Source organism: Egretta garzetta, unplaced genomic scaffold (genome assembly GCF_000687185.1).
Source record: "Egretta garzetta isolate BGI_Z169 unplaced genomic scaffold, ASM68718v1 scaffold172, whole genome shotgun sequence".
NCBI lineage: Eukaryota > Metazoa > Chordata > Aves > Pelecaniformes > Ardeidae > Egretta > Egretta garzetta.
The window spans coordinates 1,456,646-1,479,079 of record NW_009258951.1 but is presented as its reverse complement, the minus strand read 5'-3'; the positions used below and the strand labels follow the sequence as shown (position 1 = coordinate 1,479,079).

The 22,434-nt window shown below is 39.9% G+C and overlaps 2 protein-coding genes across 2 annotated transcripts in view; both read left to right on the top strand.

The window, feature by feature from the left end:
* Positions 1-3,622: 3,622 nt before the first annotated feature.
* On the top strand, positions 3,623-9,315 carry TM4SF18 (transmembrane 4 L six family member 18). Its single transcript, XM_035890008.1, has 5 exons — positions 3,623-3,907; positions 5,480-5,569; positions 6,248-6,390; positions 7,922-8,102; positions 8,993-9,315. Exons 1-5 carry the CDS (start codon positions 3,731-3,733, stop codon positions 9,005-9,007), a joined length of 606 nt encoding a protein of 201 aa, XP_035745901.1. The 5' UTR covers positions 3,623-3,730; the 3' UTR covers positions 9,008-9,315.
* A 5,667-nt stretch (positions 9,316-14,982) lies between these two features.
* The window catches only part of LOC104122240 (ceruloplasmin), a 20,080-nt gene continuing 12,628 nt past the window's right edge, over positions 14,983-22,434 (top strand). Inside the window, exons 1-5 of the mRNA XM_035889981.1 lie at positions 14,983-15,137; positions 18,021-18,265; positions 19,504-19,716; positions 20,251-20,424; positions 21,017-21,271. Of these exons, the coding sequence (XP_035745874.1) occupies positions 14,983-15,137; positions 18,021-18,265; positions 19,504-19,716; positions 20,251-20,424; positions 21,017-21,271 (1,042 nt within the window). The remainder of the gene's footprint in view (positions 15,138-18,020; positions 18,266-19,503; positions 19,717-20,250; positions 20,425-21,016; positions 21,272-22,434) is intronic.

The following is a 22,434-nucleotide window of genomic DNA, read 5'->3' as shown; positions in this document are numbered from 1 at the left end:
TTCTGAACTTCTCCTGTATTTCACAAATAAAAATTTGTATTTAAAATACCCAGCAGGTGTCAGTGATTCTTTCCGTGCCCATGCTGAAACACTGTTTTCCTGGTCTTAGAGTAAAGGACAGTGGTGGTATGAGAATATGGATATAAAGCAGTTGAGTTGTAACCTACTTTTCTTTTCCAGCAGGCTCTCAGTGTGAACTGCTTCACTGTTTGGTTTAGATCGTTCAGCTGAGCCAGGCAATTGTGCATCAGCAAGGATACAATCATTCAGCAACAGCTCTATGACAGATACAACTGTGTATGTGGAGCCTTAGTCCTGGGTCTGGGCCAATGGTTCATTGCTGGTGGCTGTGCCAAGGACCAGAGGGAGGTTCCCATGCAGCTGAGCCACAGCTCTGTGTCCTTTCTGCTGCTCTCCTGAGAAGAGGCTTATCTCCTGGCTGCTTAGAGTCTTGAGACAAAACAAAATGTGGGTCTGGGTCCTGTTTTTACCTCAATCAGCAGACCCCTAGGTGTAGAAGTGTTCAGAAAACATAGTGCAAATTCAGGTCAGTGGTGATAGATTTATCTGAAATATTTGACTTCACCAGCAAGCAGCCTGGAGGCAGTATTCTAAGATCCTGGCAAAATCTCTGAAATGTGGCTTGTAGTATATAACAGTGAATGTTTTATTACAAGGTAAAGTAAATCTGAATGATATGTTGCCAACAGCATTGCTAGCAAGGTCAGTATGCTACTGGCAATGACATTTTTTCAAGTGAAAACCAAAATGTGACATGCCATTTCTTTCAAAGAAATGAGGCTGATTACCACTGTGGCTCAGTTTTGGAATCTAGCAGTTAATGTAGACTTTGAAAACAGGCAAGTTAGTTTCTGTTATTAGAGGAAAAGGATTTCCCATGGGTGTCAGTATGTACCTAGTACTATTTGTAACTAGGAAGTTGGTCTCTAAAGGTAGCCAGAAACTTGAGCTGTATCTCAGGCTGTCCTCACAGCCACCTCTGCCCAGTACAAATACCTATCTGAGGAAAAAAAGGAAATTAACTGTGAAAATGAAATTGCACACATACATCCACAGCAACAAAAAACCCCCCACATATGGGAAAAGTTTATGCTTAGAATCTCAGGATATCTTCTTCTTGCAATACCACTTATTCATACATAAATACATAGGGCCACTTCTGCTTGTTATGTTTATCCCCGTCTTGCCCTGCTGTGGGATGAAGGAGAATATGCATGTGCACATGTGTATAGACATAAAATTCCTTGATGCTGTGCAGTATGGGTGTCTCTGTATGTGAAGAAGCACTGTTTGAAAAAGGATCTGCAAATTTAAGCATGGAGTGAGAGGAGGAGGAGGAAAAGAGGGTCTCAATGGAATAGGGTATAATTCCCACACAGCTTACAGATTGTTACTTGTCTTTCTGGTGTACACAACTAATTAAAGAATCAAAACAATTCTAGAAATTCCAATGGACAGAATGATTAGGATAGGGTTTAGAATTAAAACTTTAGCTCAGATCCATGTAGCAGCACAGCATTACTGCTCCCTGTTGATGTTGTCATTTAATAAAAGGCCAATTGAATTATTTGTTGCCTGACGTGCGAGATAGAACTCCCAAAACACTATCAGTTATGTCATGGAGAAGCAGTTGCTTTAGGTTAAATTTGTTTCAGCAGAAAAGTCACTCATCCAGAGTAAACATGGCTTTTGGTTAACAGGCTTGGCATCAACTCATGGATATTGACAGCAACAGGAAGTTCTTGCAATACTTGGTAAGATATTTGAGAAACTGGTTGTCAGGTTTGCTTAATATTTAGCACAAAATGGTTGTTTCCCGTTCTAGTGGTGTAGCGTGCCAGCAAAAAACCACAGCTTGATTTGATATTTGCAGAGCTCAGCTTAAATACAAAATAAGTCCTGATGTGGACTGCTGTACTGCAGAATGAATCCTGCCTCAGGTGTCATTTTCCAAGTAAGTTTATTCTAATCAGAACAGATTACTACGGGAAGTAGTAGCAAATCTGATTATAAATTAAGCTGCTTGCTAGTAATTTTTGCCTTTGCTTTTAGAAAAGAAATTTCAGCCTATTACATGATCTGAGTTTTGTAATAAAAAATCAGACCTGGGGCTGTGATATGCCTGTTTTTAAATTCAGCTGTTTTCTCTGATCTGTAAGGCACAGTGTCAATGATATGAGTTCTGTCCATGCCTGTGAGCCTCCAAAGGGAGATTTGCTGCTAATTCTGATTAGAGGGAGGCCTGAAAAAAAGTGTCCATAGTGATTAGGGAGTAAAACAGGAAATATGGAAGATCCTCAGAGTAAAGTCTGAGGACTTCAAAATGAAAACTCCTAGAAAAAGAAGGGGAGAGGGAAATGGGAGTCATAGCAGGGAACGGGTAGAAAAATGGTGTAATTGCAGGAGTACCACCATGCCGATTTCCTCGGGTGATCTCATTCAAAGCAATAGGAAGGAATTAGTTACAACATGCAACCCAAACAGCTTTTATTAGATCATGAGAGAAGCCTCATATGTACAGAGCCTAAAACAGCCCATGAGAAAACAGAAGGAAAATATGCCATGACATCATTGCTTCTAAAATCAGCCTTCTCACTTTTGATTGAGCCCCAATTTTTTTTTTCTCTGACGACAACTTTCCTATTGAGTACAGCCTAAGCTCATACTTGAGTTACTTTTCTGGTGACTCATGGGGGCATGGAAAGAAGGCTTGGGTCACGCTGTGAGCATTCAGACAGCTCTGGCTCTGTGTTACTGGGATGGATGTTTAGTTGCTTAGGGCTTAGAGAATGATGACACAGGAGAACAGGGAAACTGTCTGGCTTTGGCTTCGCACAGCGCAAAACAGCAGGCATTTCAAAAAACAGCCAGACCTTTTGTCCAGTACAAGAAGTCACGTGGATGTAGGTCAGATCTGTAGCTATGCATACTCAGCTGTAAGCATGGAGTAAAGCAACTGGATAAATGGCAGGATTTAATTCATGAAACAGTTCAGCTGTATAATGCTGCAGAAAAGAGTAATAAAATGTGACAATAAGTCTGCCTGGCAGTTTCTAACCAGTGTTATTTAGGCTTCTGTACTCTCTGAATTGTGACTGAGATTCAGCTTGGTGTTTTTGTGAGGCTGTCCCAAGTTAGCAGCAAGTGTTGGTTCACCCTCAGGGCTGTATCTGCCAAGTTCTGGTATTTATTCTCTGTAGTGTGAGGCAATGTGTGGCCTTCTGTACAGAGACTGGACATACTTATCATTTGACACCTCCCTTCCCCATGTAAAGTAGAAAAAACTTAAGAGCTGCAGTAAGGCTGAGCAACCTGCCTCATGCTGCAGAATATCTGCATCGTAATCCGTGTTCTCGGGAGGAGTGCGTTTCTAAGCAGTCACCAGGAAATGAGATTTTTGAAGTTCCTTCCTGAGTCTGACTTCTAGACATATTTCATTTGGAAGATCACAAAGAAGGACCTTTTTGAAGGGCAACTGCTACTTAAAGACATATGCTTTGACAGGACAATGAGTTTGGACAGTGATACTCATCTGTTGTTCTGCTAAGTGTTAAGCACTTTTCTGTCTCTGGAGTCGTACCCCAGCCACCCAGTTCCTGTGAATATGAAATGACTGAATCCAACTGAGGAGGTCAAAACACTTTTTGTATTTAAGACCTTGTAATCTTGTGTTAGCTTAGAAGAGCAAAACTTCTAAAGTTCTTGAGAGATGGCTTTAGAGACATGTGGAAGCTGTTTGAGTTGTCTGCTGATACCTCTTGCACTTTGGAGTATTGTTGTTAACATCCTATTGTACTTCCCTAATGGGAAAGCTTCATATGCTGCCAGTTACCAGCTTCCCAACTACGTGTGGTATTTTGAAGGGATCTGTTTCTCAGGTGTGATGGTAAGTGTTGATTCTATGGATTTTTAATGAATTGCATTCTACTGCAAATAACGCTAATTACTGTGCAGCAATGTAATTGTGCTTTTAAAGAGAATATGGGGATTACTTTGGCAAGAACACTGCAGGCAGAAAAACTTGGATCAAACTGAAATGTGAATATACTGAATGACATACTATGTATACTGTTCATTTCATGTAAGTGATTTTGCAGGGTTGATTGTCTTTTTCCTGCTGGCTCTTTGTTTATGTATAGTTTACATTTGCAATACAGGAGGCAGGCACTATGTTGATTTAATCCCCTATAGAGGTTGAGTTAGTGGTCTTTTTACCAAAACCAAATGAAACAAAAGTTTCTCATAACTGCTCAGATGTTTTTAAGAGCTGTATGCAGACGGGCATTTAGAGTACTGGATACAATTCATAATGCATCAAGTGCCACTGTTGTTAGGCTAAATACACAAGATTGTCTCACTGTGACTGGCATAGCAGGATTTTCTCCGTTACCTTTGTCGTATGCCCATCTGCAATAATAAACTAACACAGAGTTGCCCACTGCTCGTATCATTCGCAATGTTATAAAGAACTGTAGCCTCGGGGACAGAGAGCGCGTAATCAGTATTTAGAAAGGTCTCATCTGGATAAGGAAGGTGTTTTTATGAAGGTGCTGAATGGGGAGAGTTATTAAAACATGAGACATTCTTTTGAAATTGTGTGTCCTCCCTAAAGCAGAACAAAAACCTAATCTTTTCTAGCGGAGGAAAAAACTATCAGGCAGAGACTTTGAACAGATAAGCATAGTTGAAAATTGGGGAAAAAATTAACTGGAAGAGTGACACTAATATTTTGAAGCATTTTTAGCCTTAAGTTTGTTACTAGTTTATTAAAAATGTATCTATTATCCTGTTAAAAACAAGGCAGTAGCATGTGAGAGGATAGTGCTGTGATTCAGGAACATTCCCCTTGTGTATTTCCTCTTCCAAACCCGTGTCTCTCCAAGTGGCAGTTTGTGGTTCTGGAGTCCAAATCTTGTTTATTGAAATGATTCTAGTATCAGGTTTAAATAATCCAATAGTCTGAGAAAAACAGCATGGATACTTGACAGAGAAAGCAAATGAAAGTCCAGGCCTTTTTTAGGCTTTTTTAGATTTAAGATTTAACAAAAATCTTGTAGTACTAACTTTTTCTAGCCTAACTGTGTCGGCAGCAAGAAGCTGTTGAACTGATGTGGTTGTGTCAATAAAATACCCATTCTTTCATTGGTATTGGCTCTTTTACTTGTGAGCTTGGTTTTATTCTTTCAGCTTCACTGGTATAGCTGTGTCCATGCTGGTAAGGCTTTGCTGTGATAGGAGACGCTGCACTCTTGCCTTTCAAGTACACGAAACAAGTATGGTGACAGCCTAATAAAAACAGTCCAGTTCCATGGTGCACATTGAGTAGTTGTGCTTTCCTATGAGCAGCTTTTAAATCTCAACAGGGTGCAACAGATGCACTCCCTACCTTCCATAGGCAAAGGAGACTTTGGCTTAATATCTGCAGTCATTCCACTGACCTTATAATGTCCCCTTACAGATCCTTCTGTTGGCAGTCATTCTAATAACACTGGAGTGCAGCGTGTTCTATCGGTGCTGCCAGAGTGAGAGCTGTAACAAAACCTACAGGGTGAGTCTGTGTTATGTTTTTGTGCATCTCTTCAGCATTTGTTCTGAGGGCCTTCCTGCTCCTGTGTTTTTAGTGCATCCTTCTGCCTTTTCCGCTGGTCTATTTCTGCTTCCTTTCACAGAGGATTCTAAGTCGGGTTGAGAGGTCACAGAAAGTGTAGCTCCTTCCTTCTCATGCATAAGCTGGAGGAAAGAAAAATACCACCACTCTATCACCGCCCCCCCAAAAATGCTTGTGTAATAAGAATGTAAAAGGCCTGACACTTTCAACAAAGTATCCCAACTAAATAGCTTCATCCCCTTGCTTGTATTATAATAAGTTATTTTTTCCAGTAATGACTGTATATATATATATACTATCTGGGATGCAAACATGTTTAACGTGTGACTGTGTTCCTCTAGCATTTTGGGAAACAATTTTGAAAAAATGCAATTTAAAAAAAAAATCCCCAAAGGATATTTAACTGAGAGTTGTGAAACTGTTGTAAACTCTGTCTTAATGTTTATTTTGTATGTGTGTCCTTACTATTCTTCACCTGGTATTTTTCTTTCTGGATACTGAAAACTAGACAATCAGATGTGTGAAATTCAACCCCAAGGAAGCAGCTAGGCAGGCTGAATGATTTTATTGCTGTAGACACTGTCCCCACACCATAATATTTTTCTCTCCTTATTTCAGAGTTTCATTTCAATCGTACTAGCCCTGCTTGGAGTTGCTTTCTCTGGGTACAGTTTCATTACTTTTACATTGGGGTTGATCCAAGGCCCCTTCTGCAATTCATCAGGTGGATGGGATTATATCTTCAAAGACACTGCTGGAGGGTAAGAAATACCAGTGTAACTCTTCTGGAAGAAACTGTTCATCTAAACAGTAGTCAAATTCTCTCAGAGTATTACACAAAATGGCACAGTCTCTTCAACACAAGACCTATATTGGTGAGTGAGGTTTGTCAGCTTCTTGAATGAGCACCAGAATCCTCAAAGAAAGGTATTTGCCTCCTTGTAAGGAATGATTAAATGTGAGAATCTTTGCACTGATCAAACCCAAAGGTCCATCTAACTAAGTGCCCTTTATCAGATGGTGATCACAATCCTATGTGTCGTAAAGAATATAAGATTAGATTGACTGTACATGGATACTTTCTCAGAATATTCTCTTGAATTCCTCAAGTTTTTGGATCAAAGATTATAGATGGCATTTTTATATTTAATAACTCAGTAAGTTTCTCTTTAACTCCTAAAGCTCAATGAAGCCTGTGGTTTGATCACTGGTAGTTTTTACATATAGCTGCTGTATCTCATAAAACACCTAAGCAAGGTAGACAAAGTGGTGTCCGTGTCCCAGCCTCCTAGAGGCATGAAAGGTTTGATTCAGAACTGTAGCCAGAGGCTGATTTTGCAAGATTTTATGTTCTCCCTTTCAAAGATAAAAGTTTTGTGAGACTTGAATATTTCAAGTCATATAATGCCAAGCTCGTCCAGCTGCATTTGAATGCACTGAGGATTACGTTTGTCAGAGAATCACAAACAAGTCCCTTCAGCATCCAACAGGAATAGTTCGTAAACTGTGGCCTTCTCTGACTTAAGTCAGCTTTATTTTAAAATACTGAAGTGCATCCTGCAATCTCTGCTACATATTGCCAGTGTTACCATCCCATTTGGAAATACAAAAATAAGAGTTTGAGTTCAATGTAAATGGCCAGATGCTGAATAATGCACTCCAGATTTGGCTCAAAACATTTCAGTTATGAATGTTTAGGAAAAAAGCGACTGATACTGAGCAAGTGAGTCTAACAAAGGTTCTTGCAATTAACCTCCAGGCTATAGCTTGTCTCAGAGTTAAAAGGGCACAGCTGGCATATGTCAGTGGTGCACATTATGATCCTCAAGGATGCAAAGCGTGGCTCTAGAACAACTGGAAATTGCACACGGTGACACTTGCCTCAGCTCTGCCATTTAGGCTGCATGCACTGGTTAGAATGATGGCATTGGGGTGTTCCTGCTCTCTGCATGGTGCTGATATCAGCTGGACTTAATCTAAAGCTGAAATTAAATCAATAAAAGGAAAATTCCCATTTTAAAACTTGGCTTCTGCCATTTGAAAGAATTGGGTGTCTAACAGGGAAACTAATGAAGCAGATGTATTTGAGGAAAATAAATCTTTTCACTCAGCTGAGTTTAACAAACTTATGCAGCTATGCTGGTATAATGAAAGACTGGAGTCTGGCTCCTAAACTTGAAGCATATAAAGCCCAATATGGTTTTTCTATATATTATAGGTAAAATAATATGTATTTAAATTCAGTTGCACCCACTACATTTAATTTCCTTCACATTGCTGTTTCTCTGATAGGTACCTCATAGATTACGCTGCCTGGTCTCGGTGCACTGAACCTGCTAACATAGTAGAGTGGAACATCATTTTACTCTCTATTCTGATAGCACTTAGCGGACTGCAGTTGATCATCTGTTTTCTCAAAGTGGCTGCTGAGTTGAAACGGACGCTCTGTGGGACCTATTCTGTTTTTGTCCAGGTAACAAAATATCTGAGGTAATTTCTTCAGCATCTCCAAGTCAGTTTAACTTCATCAATTTCTCTCAGTTGAGGACTTACCCTTTTGGTTTATATGTTCTCTATGCTACTGCATTTTTATTACCAGGGGATATGTACTGATAATAAAACTATTGTTTGATTCGTCCACTAATTCCTAGTGGTATACAGGGATTGATAACTGCTCATTCTGACCTTTAAGGCAGGATTGAGAGAAAAAAAAGTGGCCGGGAGCTCAGCACTGATGCTGAGTCTATTACTCCTTTGTCAGCAGTGTTTTCTGAGCACCTTCCTTCTACCATTCAATTTAAAGTCATTCTTATCAATGTGTGGGCTTCACAGCAAACAGAAGACGCAAAAGGTAATATGTAGCAGTCGGGATACATATATATGTGTACACCTGCACTCACGGAGCGTGGGCTAGCTCTGTCACGTAATTGGGAAAGGCTGGGAGGGCAGGGTGGGTAGGACGGCAGTGGCTCTGCAGCATGAAGTCTCCTGACCAGCACTGGTTGCCCAGGGCAGGGGAGCTGCAGGTGCCACGGAGGGCCTTGGGCAATCGGGCAAGGAAGCGATTCTTGTGGGAATTTACTGTAACAGCAACCTAAGATAAGGTCAAGGCCTGAGGCAATTCCTCTCAAAACATTCCCCTTGCCAGTGAAAGCCTCACCAGCCTGGGACCCAGCCCAGCTACCATTGAAGTTGAAAGCAGTGCTGTCAGCTTGTGCCTGGGTGCAGAGCAGGGTCACTGCTGGAGCCCTGAGTGTGTGTCGGATTTAGATTGGGTGTGGATGTTGAACAGTCAGACAACCTCCATATTAACTTGAGTTGGAAAAAAAGAGGACAACTACTTCCTTCCTTTTTTGTTTGCAGGCCAGGATTCTCTGAAAATGGCAAGGAAATCTTCACTACTTCTCCCTTACCCCCCAGAAAAATAGAGAAATGGCTTCTCCAACATTTATGATGGTAGATTTGGGTGCTGCGAAGAGAAAATGAAACCCTTGTCTTAAATCTTGGTCTCTCAAGCCTCTGTTTTGGATGAAGTTATTTGAACTGTTTGACACCTACATTTTTCTAGTTGTTTTCTAACGTGTCCAGTTGTCCCTGGCAGTGACTCTTCATTATTTTACCCTCCAGCTTGCTCTGACAATAGGAAGGTTTGAATACCATGGAACTGCTTTTCTACTGAAATCACCTTTTTTTTTTTTTTTTTTTGAGTAAATTGCTGTAAAACTACTATAGAACTGCTTTTATACTCCCCTCTCTTTGTTTAGAACATAGGAATATTTGTTGTTCCGAAAGGGCCTGGTCAAAGCCCAGTATGGTGGTGGTGGGGGGGGTTGTTCCCTTGAGGATTAGTGCACTGGATGAAGCCATGATTTCTAAATGAATGAATTTTAGTTACAGACAGACCGTGATTTCACAAAAGGCAGCAGCCTGTCCTGCTCATTTTATCTTGAAGTTCTTAACTGCACAAAGCAATTACTGAAAAAGGTCTATCAAGTCTTCCTGTGGTAAGGCTTTTAGAAAGGCATCCAAGCCTGATTAAAAGATTAGATACACAGCTCTGAAGTCAGCCGTGCTAATTGGTGCACGTTAATAGCTTCTTTTTATTTTATACTCAGAGGCAAACTTTTTTTTTTGATCAAGTATTATGTGACTTGAGGGAATATATGAGGGAACCTTGTGAGCAGCCACTGCTAGCTTATTAATACTCATCTGAATTCCCTGACCTTGCTGTGATGGAAGGCTGATGGCCTTGACAATAATCAGATGAAAAAGAATAATCTGTTTTAAATTAGCAGCTAAAAAGTCTTTTTTGTTTCTCAAAGAATTATTATTTCACTCCCAGTGGGAATTCAGGGTTTCACAATAAAGTGGACATATGGCTCATTTGCGGCTGCATGGGCAACGTTTGGCTGTATTCAGCACTCTGATTTTGAGAGAATGAACACCCAGGGAAGAGAGAAATATGTATTCAGACTTGCAGTAATGCGTGTATCCCTATTACATCAGAACTAGTGGGATTCAGCTCTATCAACATCTAATATTAAATACTTGTTAGAACTGCAAACCATACAATAAGTGGCTGCTGTGGGTTAAGATATTTAGAAAAAAATAGATTATCTCAGTCATTTAATTCTGTTTCAAGACAATATTGAGATTTTGCCTTGATACTCCTTTATCAGATTGTTTTGAAAAGCTGATTGCTTCCTGTAGTATTTGAAGAATGCATCTAAAGTTTTAATTGCTTAGTTTCTATTAAGTTGCAAGAAGTAATAAAGAGATTAATGATGTTGTTTAAGAATGGGGCTAATCTTTTGGGAAACGGTTCAAGTTGGCATGGATGTTCAGAGAGGGATGATAAAAAGGCATGATTACAAAATGGGGGCTGTTTGCAACTGCGCACTTGTTTTCCCCTAGGCTTGAATATACATCATATCATATATCTGCTTAAATGATCATCCCACATTCTTATGGATTTGTGCCTATTGTTTTGTGAACAGAAGAAAAAGAAAGAAAACTTAACAATCAACCCATACTCCTACCAAACATCGTGGAGAATCTTGCGGATTTCATGCCTGCAAACCATGGAGCTATTTATTTTGAAAATGTTAGAGATCTTTGAAAAAAGGTTTTGGCTATTTGGATGAAAAATAATATGTGTGGGGTAGCAAAAAAACCCCTAGAATTGCTAAATATTCCTAAAGTGAATGGCGCCATTTCACTGAGGAAAGCAAACAAACAGGGTATTCTATTCAGACTCCAGCTCAGTCATGGGGAAAATACAGGCTTATCTTTAGGCAAACAGGGTCTATTGAGATAGATTTTGCTATGTTGGATGAGAGCAGTGAAATACCTTAAAGTTACACCTGGAAACTCTTAACCCTTTGTCTTGCTCCTGTATGTGTCCTTCCACTTCCCAGTAACTTCTGTCTCTGACCATGGAAAGTCTTGAGCTTAACAGACAGGAGACACAAGAACAGTGTCTAGCTTGACAGCTTTTTCCATAGTAGTGTTGTTAGTGGCTGTACCTAACATTGGCAAGGCTTGGCTGTCTTTAATTCATCCTTTTTTTTGTGTTTCTGTCTTGTGAATTTACATTTCTGTGCTACCATAGGCTGGTATCTCCTATTTTGGTGGCTTAGATCAAAGAAAGAAATCTGTAATTTAGTTCTTTTGGACGTATTGATTCTGCAACCCTCTTTATCCATAATCCAGATCTTGGCATCTCCATTGCCACAGCCAGACTCAACTGTGATTTGACAGCTCAGTTTTTAAATGGGCAGTTTATTAATTTGAAATTGGTGGGAAGAATACTAAAGGCTAACAGTGAGTTGCATTTACAAATTCAACAACTTGATTCACAAAGGGCTTTTGGATGAAAGGCAAAGTTAAACTTGATCTAATCCATTTAAGTCCTGATTCAATCCTAGATATGGTGTCTCTAACAAGAAGTGCTATGAACTATGCCTGGTGGCAAAACCAAGATTCCTGTAGGGAACATTAACTGACTTGAAATCTTGATGTAACCGGTGACTGATGGTGGCGTTTGAGGCAACGTCACCATCTGGCTCTCCAGCTGCAGAATACAGACCTCACCCGGACAACAGCAGAGAGAAATGGGCCACAGGGCCAGGACGAAGCTCACACCATGCTGGCGTACAAGAAACCCTTTTTTGAAGAAGTGTTCCTGAACCTGAAGTGTTTGTGCCACCTGCTGAAATCCACACACAAAATACCCCGGGCACACCTGGAAGAAAGCTGCAGATTTGAGTTTATAAACTTCCATAAGTGAGGAAGTTGAGGAATGCTGCGATCTAGAAGTAAGAGTTCCAACATTATTTGTTTCTCACAGCCAATGCTGTTTGCCAGAGGATTATGCTGTGTCTGGAACAGGAATGTCATTAATTTAAAGCACAGAAACTGGAAATAGCTGTAGAGACTCAGTTTTGACCAAAATTATTGTGGGCAAAGATTTGCAGTAAAATACTGTGGAGCCCCATCCACCTTTGCATTTTGGGGTATATCATTCCTCGTGTAGGTAAAAGTGAGTCTCTGAAGCATGATTGCTAATTCTTCACATGTTGGATGGAGGGGTTTTCCCACATTGAAAAAGAATAGAGTGGCAGAGGACAAATGAAGCTCCTCTGAACTTTCAAGGGTGTTTACCTGCAGAGGTTTGCAAGAGGTCAGAACAGCAGCATGGGCAGCAGGCTATAAACACATCATTCAGATTAGAGAATTATGAAATTGTGGGGTTTCAATTCAATCCCACTAGGAGCTTTTGTTGAGATTTTTATCAGAATATTCCATTTTTAGGTTGGTTTTTTTTTCTTCAGGAAAATTTTTGGAGTAAAAGATCAGCTTTGTATTTTCAATGCAGTTTTGAGGACTTTCAGAACAGAGAAATAGCATTTCGGCATCCTCAGTATGAGAAGTGAAGTATTGTGGCATAAAACAATAAGGGGATATTCATGATACCGAACTGCAGACTCATAATTTAACCAACTAAATTTGGTGCTCCGTCCTTTTAGGCCCTGTCTACCAGAGGAGAGAGGTTCCTGCTCTTCAAACATGCTCTGAAGATAATCATACAGGTTTGGGAAGCTCAGTCACCTCTGTCAAATTTTTTAGTTCCTTAAGAGAGTGTGCTCAGGCACACAAATATCTTAAAGTTTGGGTGAGACGCAATTAAATGCAGTGATGAAAAAACCTTGCCTTTCAGAAGTTTTGTTATATCGTTAAATAGAAACAAATGCAGTTCTTCTGCCAATCAAGAAACAGTAATTTAGAGGTGTCAAGGGACTAAGGCAAATAAATGCTCATGTTTTTACCCTCAAATAAATGTGTAGATTTCAAGGAAACTGCTTGCGTGTTTTTCTCTCTTCTTCAGTCCAATGGAAATTTGAACAAAAATAAACCAAATAGCCCACATATACATGAACAACTCTGTTAGCTGAGTATTAAGGAATTACTTTGAATTTAAGTAGCATGAAAGGAGGTAAACATTTTCTCAATTTTACCTCAGTTAATTTACACAGTGGGGCACATGCAACCCGTACAAGCTGATCTTTCCACTGAATCACTGACCTTCATCCATGGCAAAAAAAAAAAAAAAAAAAAAAAAATCCCAACAGAAATAATTTTGAGCATGTGATGCCAACCCTGGAAACTCCAGAATTTCATCATTCAGTCAGATTTCGAAAACTTGGGTTTGGCCACAGTCATTTAGACGGGAGCAGAAGGCTCCAAATGGTGATGTTATGAACTTCAGTATTCTGGCAGTCCCTGAAATTTTTTATATGAATTGTGATTAAAATTGGTAATTCATCTGTATATCATAGCCTTGGAAACAAAAGTTTAGATTTTTATGTCATTAAAGGGAACCTGCTGTACTTTATGTTCTGAATCTTAGTCTTCTATCCAAAATAATCACAATTTTTCTGACTGTTAAGAAAATGGCTTCAAAGAAGATTGTGGTTATTACAGATATTTTTAAGTTTCCATACAATTAAAAATGTCATTTAGAATGAGTGTTGCTGTGTTGGCGCTCAGAGTGCAGAAGCAATTTTTTAAGAATTTCCAAGCGACTGAAGATCTATGGTTTTAATAGAAGTCTTTACAAATTGCAAGTTTACAGGTGGCTTTGTATGTCTTAAAGCTTCAGACATGGCCATGATGTAATGGATAGGTGCTTGAAAAAAATGCAACTGCAAACTTGAGTTAGGTATTTTTTAAATGTCCCATGGTTAAGGTCCAATTTTGTTCATATTTTTCATTGAGACTAACTGATACAAAACGTTTACCAAACTTGAATAAAGCAGAAGTATAGCCTTCTGCACTGGGTAGTACATTTAGATAATGGTAACAGTTAAGATTATCTGGAGCTTTATACATCTATTATGCTTTTAATCATTGAAGAATGTGGCTTATCCTGTCTGGTGATAGACTAGGAGGGAGATAACATAAGGAGTTCATTTTGTGGAATTTCTGAGCCTCATTTCTATTTGGGTAACACTGAAACTGCTTGGAAATGAGATGCAAACATCCTCTCCCCTCTCCATCCGGTCCTTTTCATCTCTAGCTATATACACCACACTTTGTGCTAAAATTATATTTCCAAGGGAACTGTGGTGGGTTCACAGAGCTGAGCCACGTGCGTATCAGTGCGTAAGCTCTGCTCTGATACCGGTGACCTCGATCCTCCCTCATCTGCCTGTGTCGCAGCAGTTTAGCGATTGCCGTGAAACCAGTTTAGTGATTGCTGTGCAGAGGGGAAGAAGCCGCGATCTGTAGATTGAGAACGAGAGAGGGAAAAGGGCAGCAGAATGTCTGCACCTACAGGGCCTGCTTTGAGTTCAATTATCTCGGCGCAGAAGCGGTTGCGCCAGGGAAAACGGGAGTTGTTCAGAGCTTTTCACAGTGCACTTTTAATTAAAAGTTGTGTTCTGTGCCGCAGAAATTATTTTCTCCATAGTATACAAGCTATAGAGAGAGTGATAAAGATAGTGAAGAATGTAATTAAGCTTAAGTCTGCAAATCCATTTAAATATACAGTACTTTCAATTCAGTTACAAGATTTACAATCCGATAACAGTCTAGAGGGTAATTTGCGTGATAGTAGGTTGGCAGAAATTGAAAAAATTTCTTTGAAGATTATCTGAACTGACGAGGTTACCAGAATCTTTTGTTTACTCTTGACACACAGACATTGTGCAACATTTTATTGTGTTCACCAAAGCAAACAGGAGCGGGGAGGGGGGAGGTAAGGAGGGTGAGGGGTGGGAGAGAGGAGAACATATAAAGGGAAATTGCATGTGTTTTTATTTCACATTTTCCACAAGGTTCATGAATGCAAAATGAAGCTGTTCTTCCTAAGTTGCTTGCTGGTTTCTTGCTGTTGCCAAGTCGGGGCAGTGAACAGGGAGTACTACATCGGCATTATAGAGACGGAGTGGAACTATGCGCCTGGCAACACCAGTATTATATCTGGACAGCTTTTTGCAGAAGAAGAGTAAGTAAAACAGCTTACACTGGTTGAGTTTGATTTTACAGTGTTATTTGCTTTAGACACTAGGGCCAGACTGAAAATCTGGTAAAGGCAGTGAAATGAATCATGTTAGCGTCAGTGAATTTTCTGTCAGACACATAAGGGAATTTCAATTTTTTTCCTGGATTGCTTGAGAATGGTATTCCAATGCTCTGCCAATTAAAAGCATCGGGATACGTAGGTTTCTTGTGAATTTGTTGCAATGAAATGTTTACTTCGTAGTAGAAAAAAGACCCTGAATGTCTAACGATGCTTAAATTTGAATGGCTAAGGTGCCAGTGCTGAAGAGAAAACTTCTGCTGTTATGTTGTTAAATGCAAAAGTTTGACAAATTTAAAACTCCTGTGTCGGGCACAGGTTTCCTTTTTGGCTGTGTGTGGTTGGCAGTAGTCGTTTTCACTGGTGCAGCAGCACAGCTGGGTCCTCCCATCCCCAGCGGAGGAGCTGGGTTGCTTGTTCAGGGCAAGGAGGGTCCTGTGCAGAGTGAGAGCAGTAAGAGGAATGAGGAGGAGGGGAGCACCCTGGAGATACGAATAATCAATAAAGAAAACTCAGGTATAAAAGGCATCAGAGAAATATTTGAGAGAGAAAAAAAGGTTCTTTCCTCCTATTTTTTCAGTGCCTTTAAAATGAAGTAGGACTATACTAAAATAAAAACAGTGAATAGAGAAATCAGAAATTAGAAAAATCTTGAAAACACAGTTCTCATTTAGGCTGTAGATGAGGGATTAGAAGATTTCCCATGGTTTGTTTTCTCTAGTGAGAGACAAGAATATCCCAGCCATAATCTGCCATTTCATCAGGCATGAGACGAAGCAGTCAACTTTTTTTTTTTTTTTTTAGTCATAAACTGAGTCACGCGTCAGACTCTGCCGGTGATTCAGCAGGCCAGCAATTCTGATAAATGGTGGAAGCAGGACGTCTTGTCTGAAAATTGCAGATCAGTGTTGTAATACACCAAGCCACCACAGTTCCCTGCACTTTCACTGCTTTTCTCTGCTCTGTGACAGCCTCCAGCATCCTAAATGAATTCTAGCTTTTCAGTGGTTGTATGCCTGCAATGGAGCTGGTCCCTTTTATCGTACTTTTCGTTTTCACCTTCTCTGATCCTTCTCCTCCTCCTGAACTCTTCAACTATGAGGCTGTGCTTGTACGGAGACTGGTATTTATAGAGGCAGGGAAGAGCAGAAGGGAAGAGTGAGGTCCTTGCTGGAAGGAATACTCTGCAATTAAACAGTAGCTGTTCAAACAGTCCGAGAAGAGCTATAACATATTTATTTGATTTAATTTGTGGCTAAAAACTTCATGTACGCAGATTTCCAGTAATTGACGCCTTGCAACTAAGTTTATGCTCTCCAGGTTTCACGGAGCTCTGAACTGGCATTTTAATTACACTTCAGTGTACACTGCGCTTGCCAAGGTACAAACAATTCCTTCCCCACATGCTCAAACAATTCTCAGCCTTGTGGGAAATACTTTGCATTTTTGGGCAGTATTAATTTGCTTCACAATATGGCCTGCTGGGAATATGAAACCAAGTTGGCTTGGTTTCTCATCACGTGTGAGAAATCAGCAGGCTGCTGAACTTCAGGCAGTGTTGCCGGGTCTCCCAGGATTGCCTCCTCCTGGAGTAGGTTTATTTCCACAGATATTCTGCCTGGAATGGGCAGGGAAATGTGCAGGAGGGTTTGTTGTTAAAGAGACTCCAGAGTTTGGGCTAACAGCATCAGCCAGTAGTGTAGCGCTACTCGTTTGAACAGCCAGTGCTGGCAGTTTCTCTTGCCGTTGTAGTCGGTGAATAGAAGCATTTTTTCCACAAAGATAACTCTTCTCAGGGACTAAAATATTTAATGAAAGGTGCGTGACCCTCAGCATAGGCAAAAGTTGGCTCTAAAACTGTTCCCAGTGATAGTTGCCAGAGACACGTGGTGACCCCTTCCCTGCGGCTAGTGGTGCTTGGACAGCGTATCCACAGCAGCTACACGTTTCAGAGGTATTGATACCATGTGTAGGAAAGACCATCTCTATCAGTCTCATTTTAGCTCGTAGGTTAGGCTGTTTCCTCACTAACCAAGCTCTCATTTTTAATATAAGTATTTCATTAATTGAGAGGAGCGATGGTTCACTAGTTAAGGCACTTAGTGCTTGAGGAGGTCATTGCTAATTCCCTGCTCTCATGTAACCTGTTTGTATATTCTTGGGCTGGATCTGTAAAAATGAGACTTTATTAGGGTAAATCCATATCAAGCTCTGAGGCTGTGATTCTTTCTCATCTATGAATGGAGAGCAAACTGAGGGCTTGGTCTCACTCATCTCAGCACCCTGCATGCCCCCACCCTGTGCACATACTGGACATTAGCAGCATCTTGTAGTTTTGCTTGTGTCCAGACATCTTAAAAGTATTTTACAGCTGAAAAGCCTGCTCTTCATTGGAATGGAGCACAGACTATGTGGCCAACATAATAGCGTGGTGATGGAAATTACTATTTTTAGCACGCCATGGAAAATTACACAGCGATTTAAGCATGCAAGCACAAAAGTTTCAAGCAATAAGAACTGTTGTTTGCCTTGTCCACATGGTCTCAAATTTGCCTGAAATTGTATCAAATACCCTTATCTTCAGTCTACAAAATAGATAGAAAAAAATGCAGGTTGGTGCATACTCTTTAATCTCTGTATGGGTGCCTAACTCTTTACGATAAGAGACATATTTGCTCCTAAACACAGATAAAGTTGTGCACAGCGCTACGGAGGCCTGGTCTTTATTTGAGACCCTACTAATTAACACCGTTCAAATATAAAATGAGTACCTGACACAACAGATGTGTTTGTATATTTTCTTTACAGGCAGGCTGGAGTCTTTCTCGAAAGAGGACCACATAGGATAGGAAGCACTTACAAGAAGGCTGTCTACACTCAGTACACCAATCATTTATATGATGTGATAGTTGACAAACCTTCCTGGCTGGGTTTTTTAGGCCCTATCATTAAGGGAGAAGTTGGAGATTCCATTATTATTCACTTGAAAAACTTTGCTTCCAGAAAGTACACGCTGCATCCACATGGTGTAAGATACACAAAGGAGAATGAAGGTAAGCTTGAGTCCGTTCTGTGCCAGGATTTATCAAAAGTTAATCATTCCTCTGAGGGCAAGTGATATTCTCTCACCAAAGAGGAGACTGGTCAAGTAAATAAAGATTTAAAACAGGACACAATCAATTTAAAATAGGAGCTAAGAAGTTTGATAATTTTTTGAAAAGCAAAATACAAAGCCAAAAGTGGAATTCATAAAGAAGTCAATTTTAGATCAACGTTTCACCTGAGATAAGAGTATTTGTATTTCACCTGAAATACGGGTATAAAGGTATTCGGGAGATGCACGTATTGAGGATATCTAAAGGAAAAAATGATGCTGTTGTGAAGAAGATATTGTTAACAGTGTTAACTTACAGTTCCAAATTCTTAATGCTGAATTGGTATATATTGTATATGAGAGACATAAAAATTCCTTAAAATGGAGAAACAGCTACTGCTTAGCAATAATTTAATGACGTAAGTCTAACACTTTAAGACGTATTGTAAGGCTGCTCTTGGGATTAGTGATGATTTGCCCTCACAATAGCTGGTCTGGCCACATTCAGGTGATGGGAGATTTTCTGCACCAGACGGCACCAGAATTTGGCTGTTGAAAATTTTACTCGCGGGCCTTAAAAACAGCATGTGAACTTTTGGGAATATGTGATGTTGTCTCAAAAGGAGTCTTTAAAAATTTTTCATTGAAATAATTTGTGAAGTACCAGCTTAACTTCTAATATTTCATGAATTTTTTCATTACAACTAATACATGGCTTGATGTAGACACATTCTGTGGGAGCAGAACAGTGTGTTATATAGCAGTACAAGCACTTTTTGGAACAGCGTTTAAATATTTTTTTCTGTTGCTCTCATTCCACCAACACCTGTATTCCTTGAGGACAAATGCAATATTTTAGAACAGTTTCCAAGATTAATATTTAACAAATGTTTGACAAATATTTGAATTGTTATCTTTTTAGCAGAAGTACATAGTGCCCTCCAAATAATTCAAAAACTAAATTTAATGTGACATTAATTGAAGCACTCCCATGGAATTCAAAGGCAAATGAAGAGACTCCTAAGGAGAAGAAAAAGGTCTGCTCACCTGATTTTAAAGATTTTTTTTTTTTAGCTGTATTCAGATGTTCAGCCCATGTTACTGTAACATGCAGTCAACTTTAAAGCATGGCAGGTACTATCCTGGCACCGTATGGTGAATGTGCTGTGTTAATGGTGGCTGTGTGGCATTCTTCAGGTGCTTTTTACCCTGACAACACCAAAGATTTGCAAAAGAGAGATGATGCTGTGGAGCCCGGAGGCCAGTACACTTATACATGGGACGTGACAGAAGATCAAGGTCCAGCTAAGGGAGATGCAGACTGCATAACCAGGGTTTACCACTCCCACATAGATGCTCCAAGAGATGTTGCCTCAGGGCTTGTTGGGCCTTTAATAATTTGCAGGAAAGGTAAACCATAAATAAATAAGTAAGTAAGTAAATAAATACATATGCAATGTGATTGATAATGGTTATTGATAAATTTCAGTGAAATAATTTACTGGAAGAGGAGAAGATTACAGTTAATTTTGAAATAGCAGCTTTTTATCTTTTCAATTAGCTGTCTTTCAACAGTATTCAAATTGTTTTGTTTTGTGTGTGACAGTGAATATAATTTGCAGAATACTTTGTCCACAAATGTGTACGAGTGAGATGTGTTCATCCTAGTAATGCAAAAGGACGTGTAAATACTGATATGAGAAACAGATTTACTGTAATCTTACCACATGCAATATTTATTCTTAGTGAAGTTATTTCATAGTATCTATCAAAACCGATTTTTGTTTTCTGACCGTGTCTGTAAGTTTATGTGTACACTCGCACTCAAGAAAGGTGACAAAATGTGAAGAAAAAAGTGACCGGCCCTACTGATACTACACTTAAAACTGATGAAAAGATAACGTGTGTTGCCAAAGACTTTGAATATACTGCTTTCTTTTTCAGGTACAATGAATATGGGCAGTGCTAAACACTTTGATGCTGAATTTATCCTTATGTTTTCTGTGATGGATGAAAATCTCAGTTGGTATCTAGAGGACAATATCAGGACATACTGTTCGGAGCCGTCCAAAGTTGACAAAGATGATGAGGATTTCCAGGAAAGCAATAAAATGCACTGTGAGAGAACATGATATTGATGTTGCTTGTCACTGATATGGTGAAGTAATATTTTTATGTGTTGTCTCTTCTAAAGATGAACTGTAGAGAATTTTTTTTTTTAAGCAGAGCTTTTTCATGGAGGATTAAGAACAATCCTAAATAAAAAAAAAACATTAAAAGTGGTGGCAAGTATTGTACAATCAAACCTTTAGAGTTGTGATATACGATTCTTATGGGCCAAGAACCTCTTTGCCAGTATAATTTTCCAGGCGCTCTAAACAGAGTTGTGTTACTTTGTTCTGTTTCTTAGTCCTGCACTCTGCACTATAATATCACAGTTTAGAAAAACAGCTTTTACTGTTAGTGCCAACCAGAAGATACCTTTGGCTCTGACAGGGGCTCCAGAATCATAGCAGGAACTGCTGGCCCTGCAGATAGTTGTGCAGATGAAGTGTGTGTGGCTGATACTGGCTCACTTTCAAAGGTGCGGCGTTTTGTTTTGAGCCTCTTTCTGTTTTGAAGAATAGAGCAATGGTAGTATGACACTTGCTTTTGAAGAAAAGATCCTCAGGTCTGTGGAAGTAACTGTAATAAATAACATTTCTTTTAGCCATCAACGGGTACATGTATGGATACCTCCCAAACCTCACAATGTGTGTGGAAGATAAGATAAAATGGCATCTTTTTGGCATGGGTAACGAAGCTGATATCCATTCAGCCTACTTTCATGGACAGACCTTAATAGAAAGGCATCATCGAGTTGACACCATCAACCTCTTCCCAGCCACGTTTATTGATGCTGTCATGACACCAAGGAGTCCTGGGGAATGGCTGCTCAGCTGCCAAGTGAATGACCATATCGAAGGTACAGAATAAGTTCCGGTGATCAAAATGTTTTTTAGCTTGAGATAATTACTGAGTCACTTCAGCAGTACTCCTGACCTGGTTATATGCTAGGCGATCTTCTCCTCTAGGTAACAAAACTCTTGTCGTAATTGAAATGCCTTGAAGTGCATTGGGTGGGCTTGAGCATGCAGCCACAGAAACCACGGAAATTCTTGTCTGTAATGGAAATTGTTATCAGTTGGCAGCCACTGGTACAGCTGCACTTCTGCAAGCCTCAACTTTAGACATACAATAGCATAATGTTTGCCTCTTTCTGAAGGTAATTAGGCACAATTTTCTGTTTGCCAGAAAAAAAGTTGGGGGTCATTCCATGTTTGGGCAAGGGGCACAGGACAGGCAGGCTAACTTGCCTGCTGACAGACATGTTCTGGAAAGTGCATTGGCTAGTAAGCAGGGATGATCTGCATGTCTCTTCCCTGTATCTTCCTGTATTTCCAGTGTTTATTAACCATAGGAAATACTTAGAAGCTAATTCCATACTTTTCTATGATGTATATCCCTGTAAGTGAGTCAGAGAAGTAATTTGTCACAAAAGAGGAAAGGAACACAGAACTCAGAATCATTCTCCAAGATTTGAAAATTCTGATATAAAAAGGAATACGCTTAACCTACAGATTCAACTACACAGAGGTTATAAGTTTTGAAATAGCCATCACATGAAGCAGCATCCTGATGTGGTTGAAGCATCCTGGGTAAGACTTGAATCCTACAAACTGGCCTAATCCATAGCTGTAAAAGGGTTCTCTATTATATCGTTTGTATCTCCAGCAAGCAGATTTGCTAACAGAGCTTTCTCCCAGGGTGCAGAGACACAGGAGTTTCACAAGTAAGCTGTTGATTAGATTTAGAGGGAAGATGGTCGGTCTGGTAGCGCCTGGCCTTGACAGAAGTGCTAGCTGGCAGCAGTTCCCGCTCCACCCTCATCTCCTCTCTACCTACCATGCAGCTTTACAGGCAGAATGCACTTTACTGCACCTGTCTGCCTATGCAAATACCATGGTTGTGTTTCTACATCCTAGCTCAGCTGGCATGCATTCTTTTACGCCATTCATCTTCCTTTTAATTTGTGATTCGCATATCCATCAGTACTGCGGGAATTCCCCAGGGAAGAGAAGAGCTGTT

Bases quoted from the DNA above. Each gene is read 5' to 3' on its own strand.
- TM4SF18 (XM_035890008.1), top strand. From the start codon at position 3,731: ATGGCTTTAGAGACATGTGGAAGCTGTTTGAGTTGTCTGCTGATACCT. The intron at 3,908-5,479 runs GTAAGTGTTGAT...GTCCCCTTACAG, and splicing joins TCTGTTTCTCAGGTGTGATG to ATCCTTCTGTTGGCAGTCAT. The intron at 5,570-6,247 runs GTGAGTCTGTGT...TCCTTATTTCAG, and splicing joins GCTGTAACAAAACCTACAGG to AGTTTCATTTCAATCGTACT.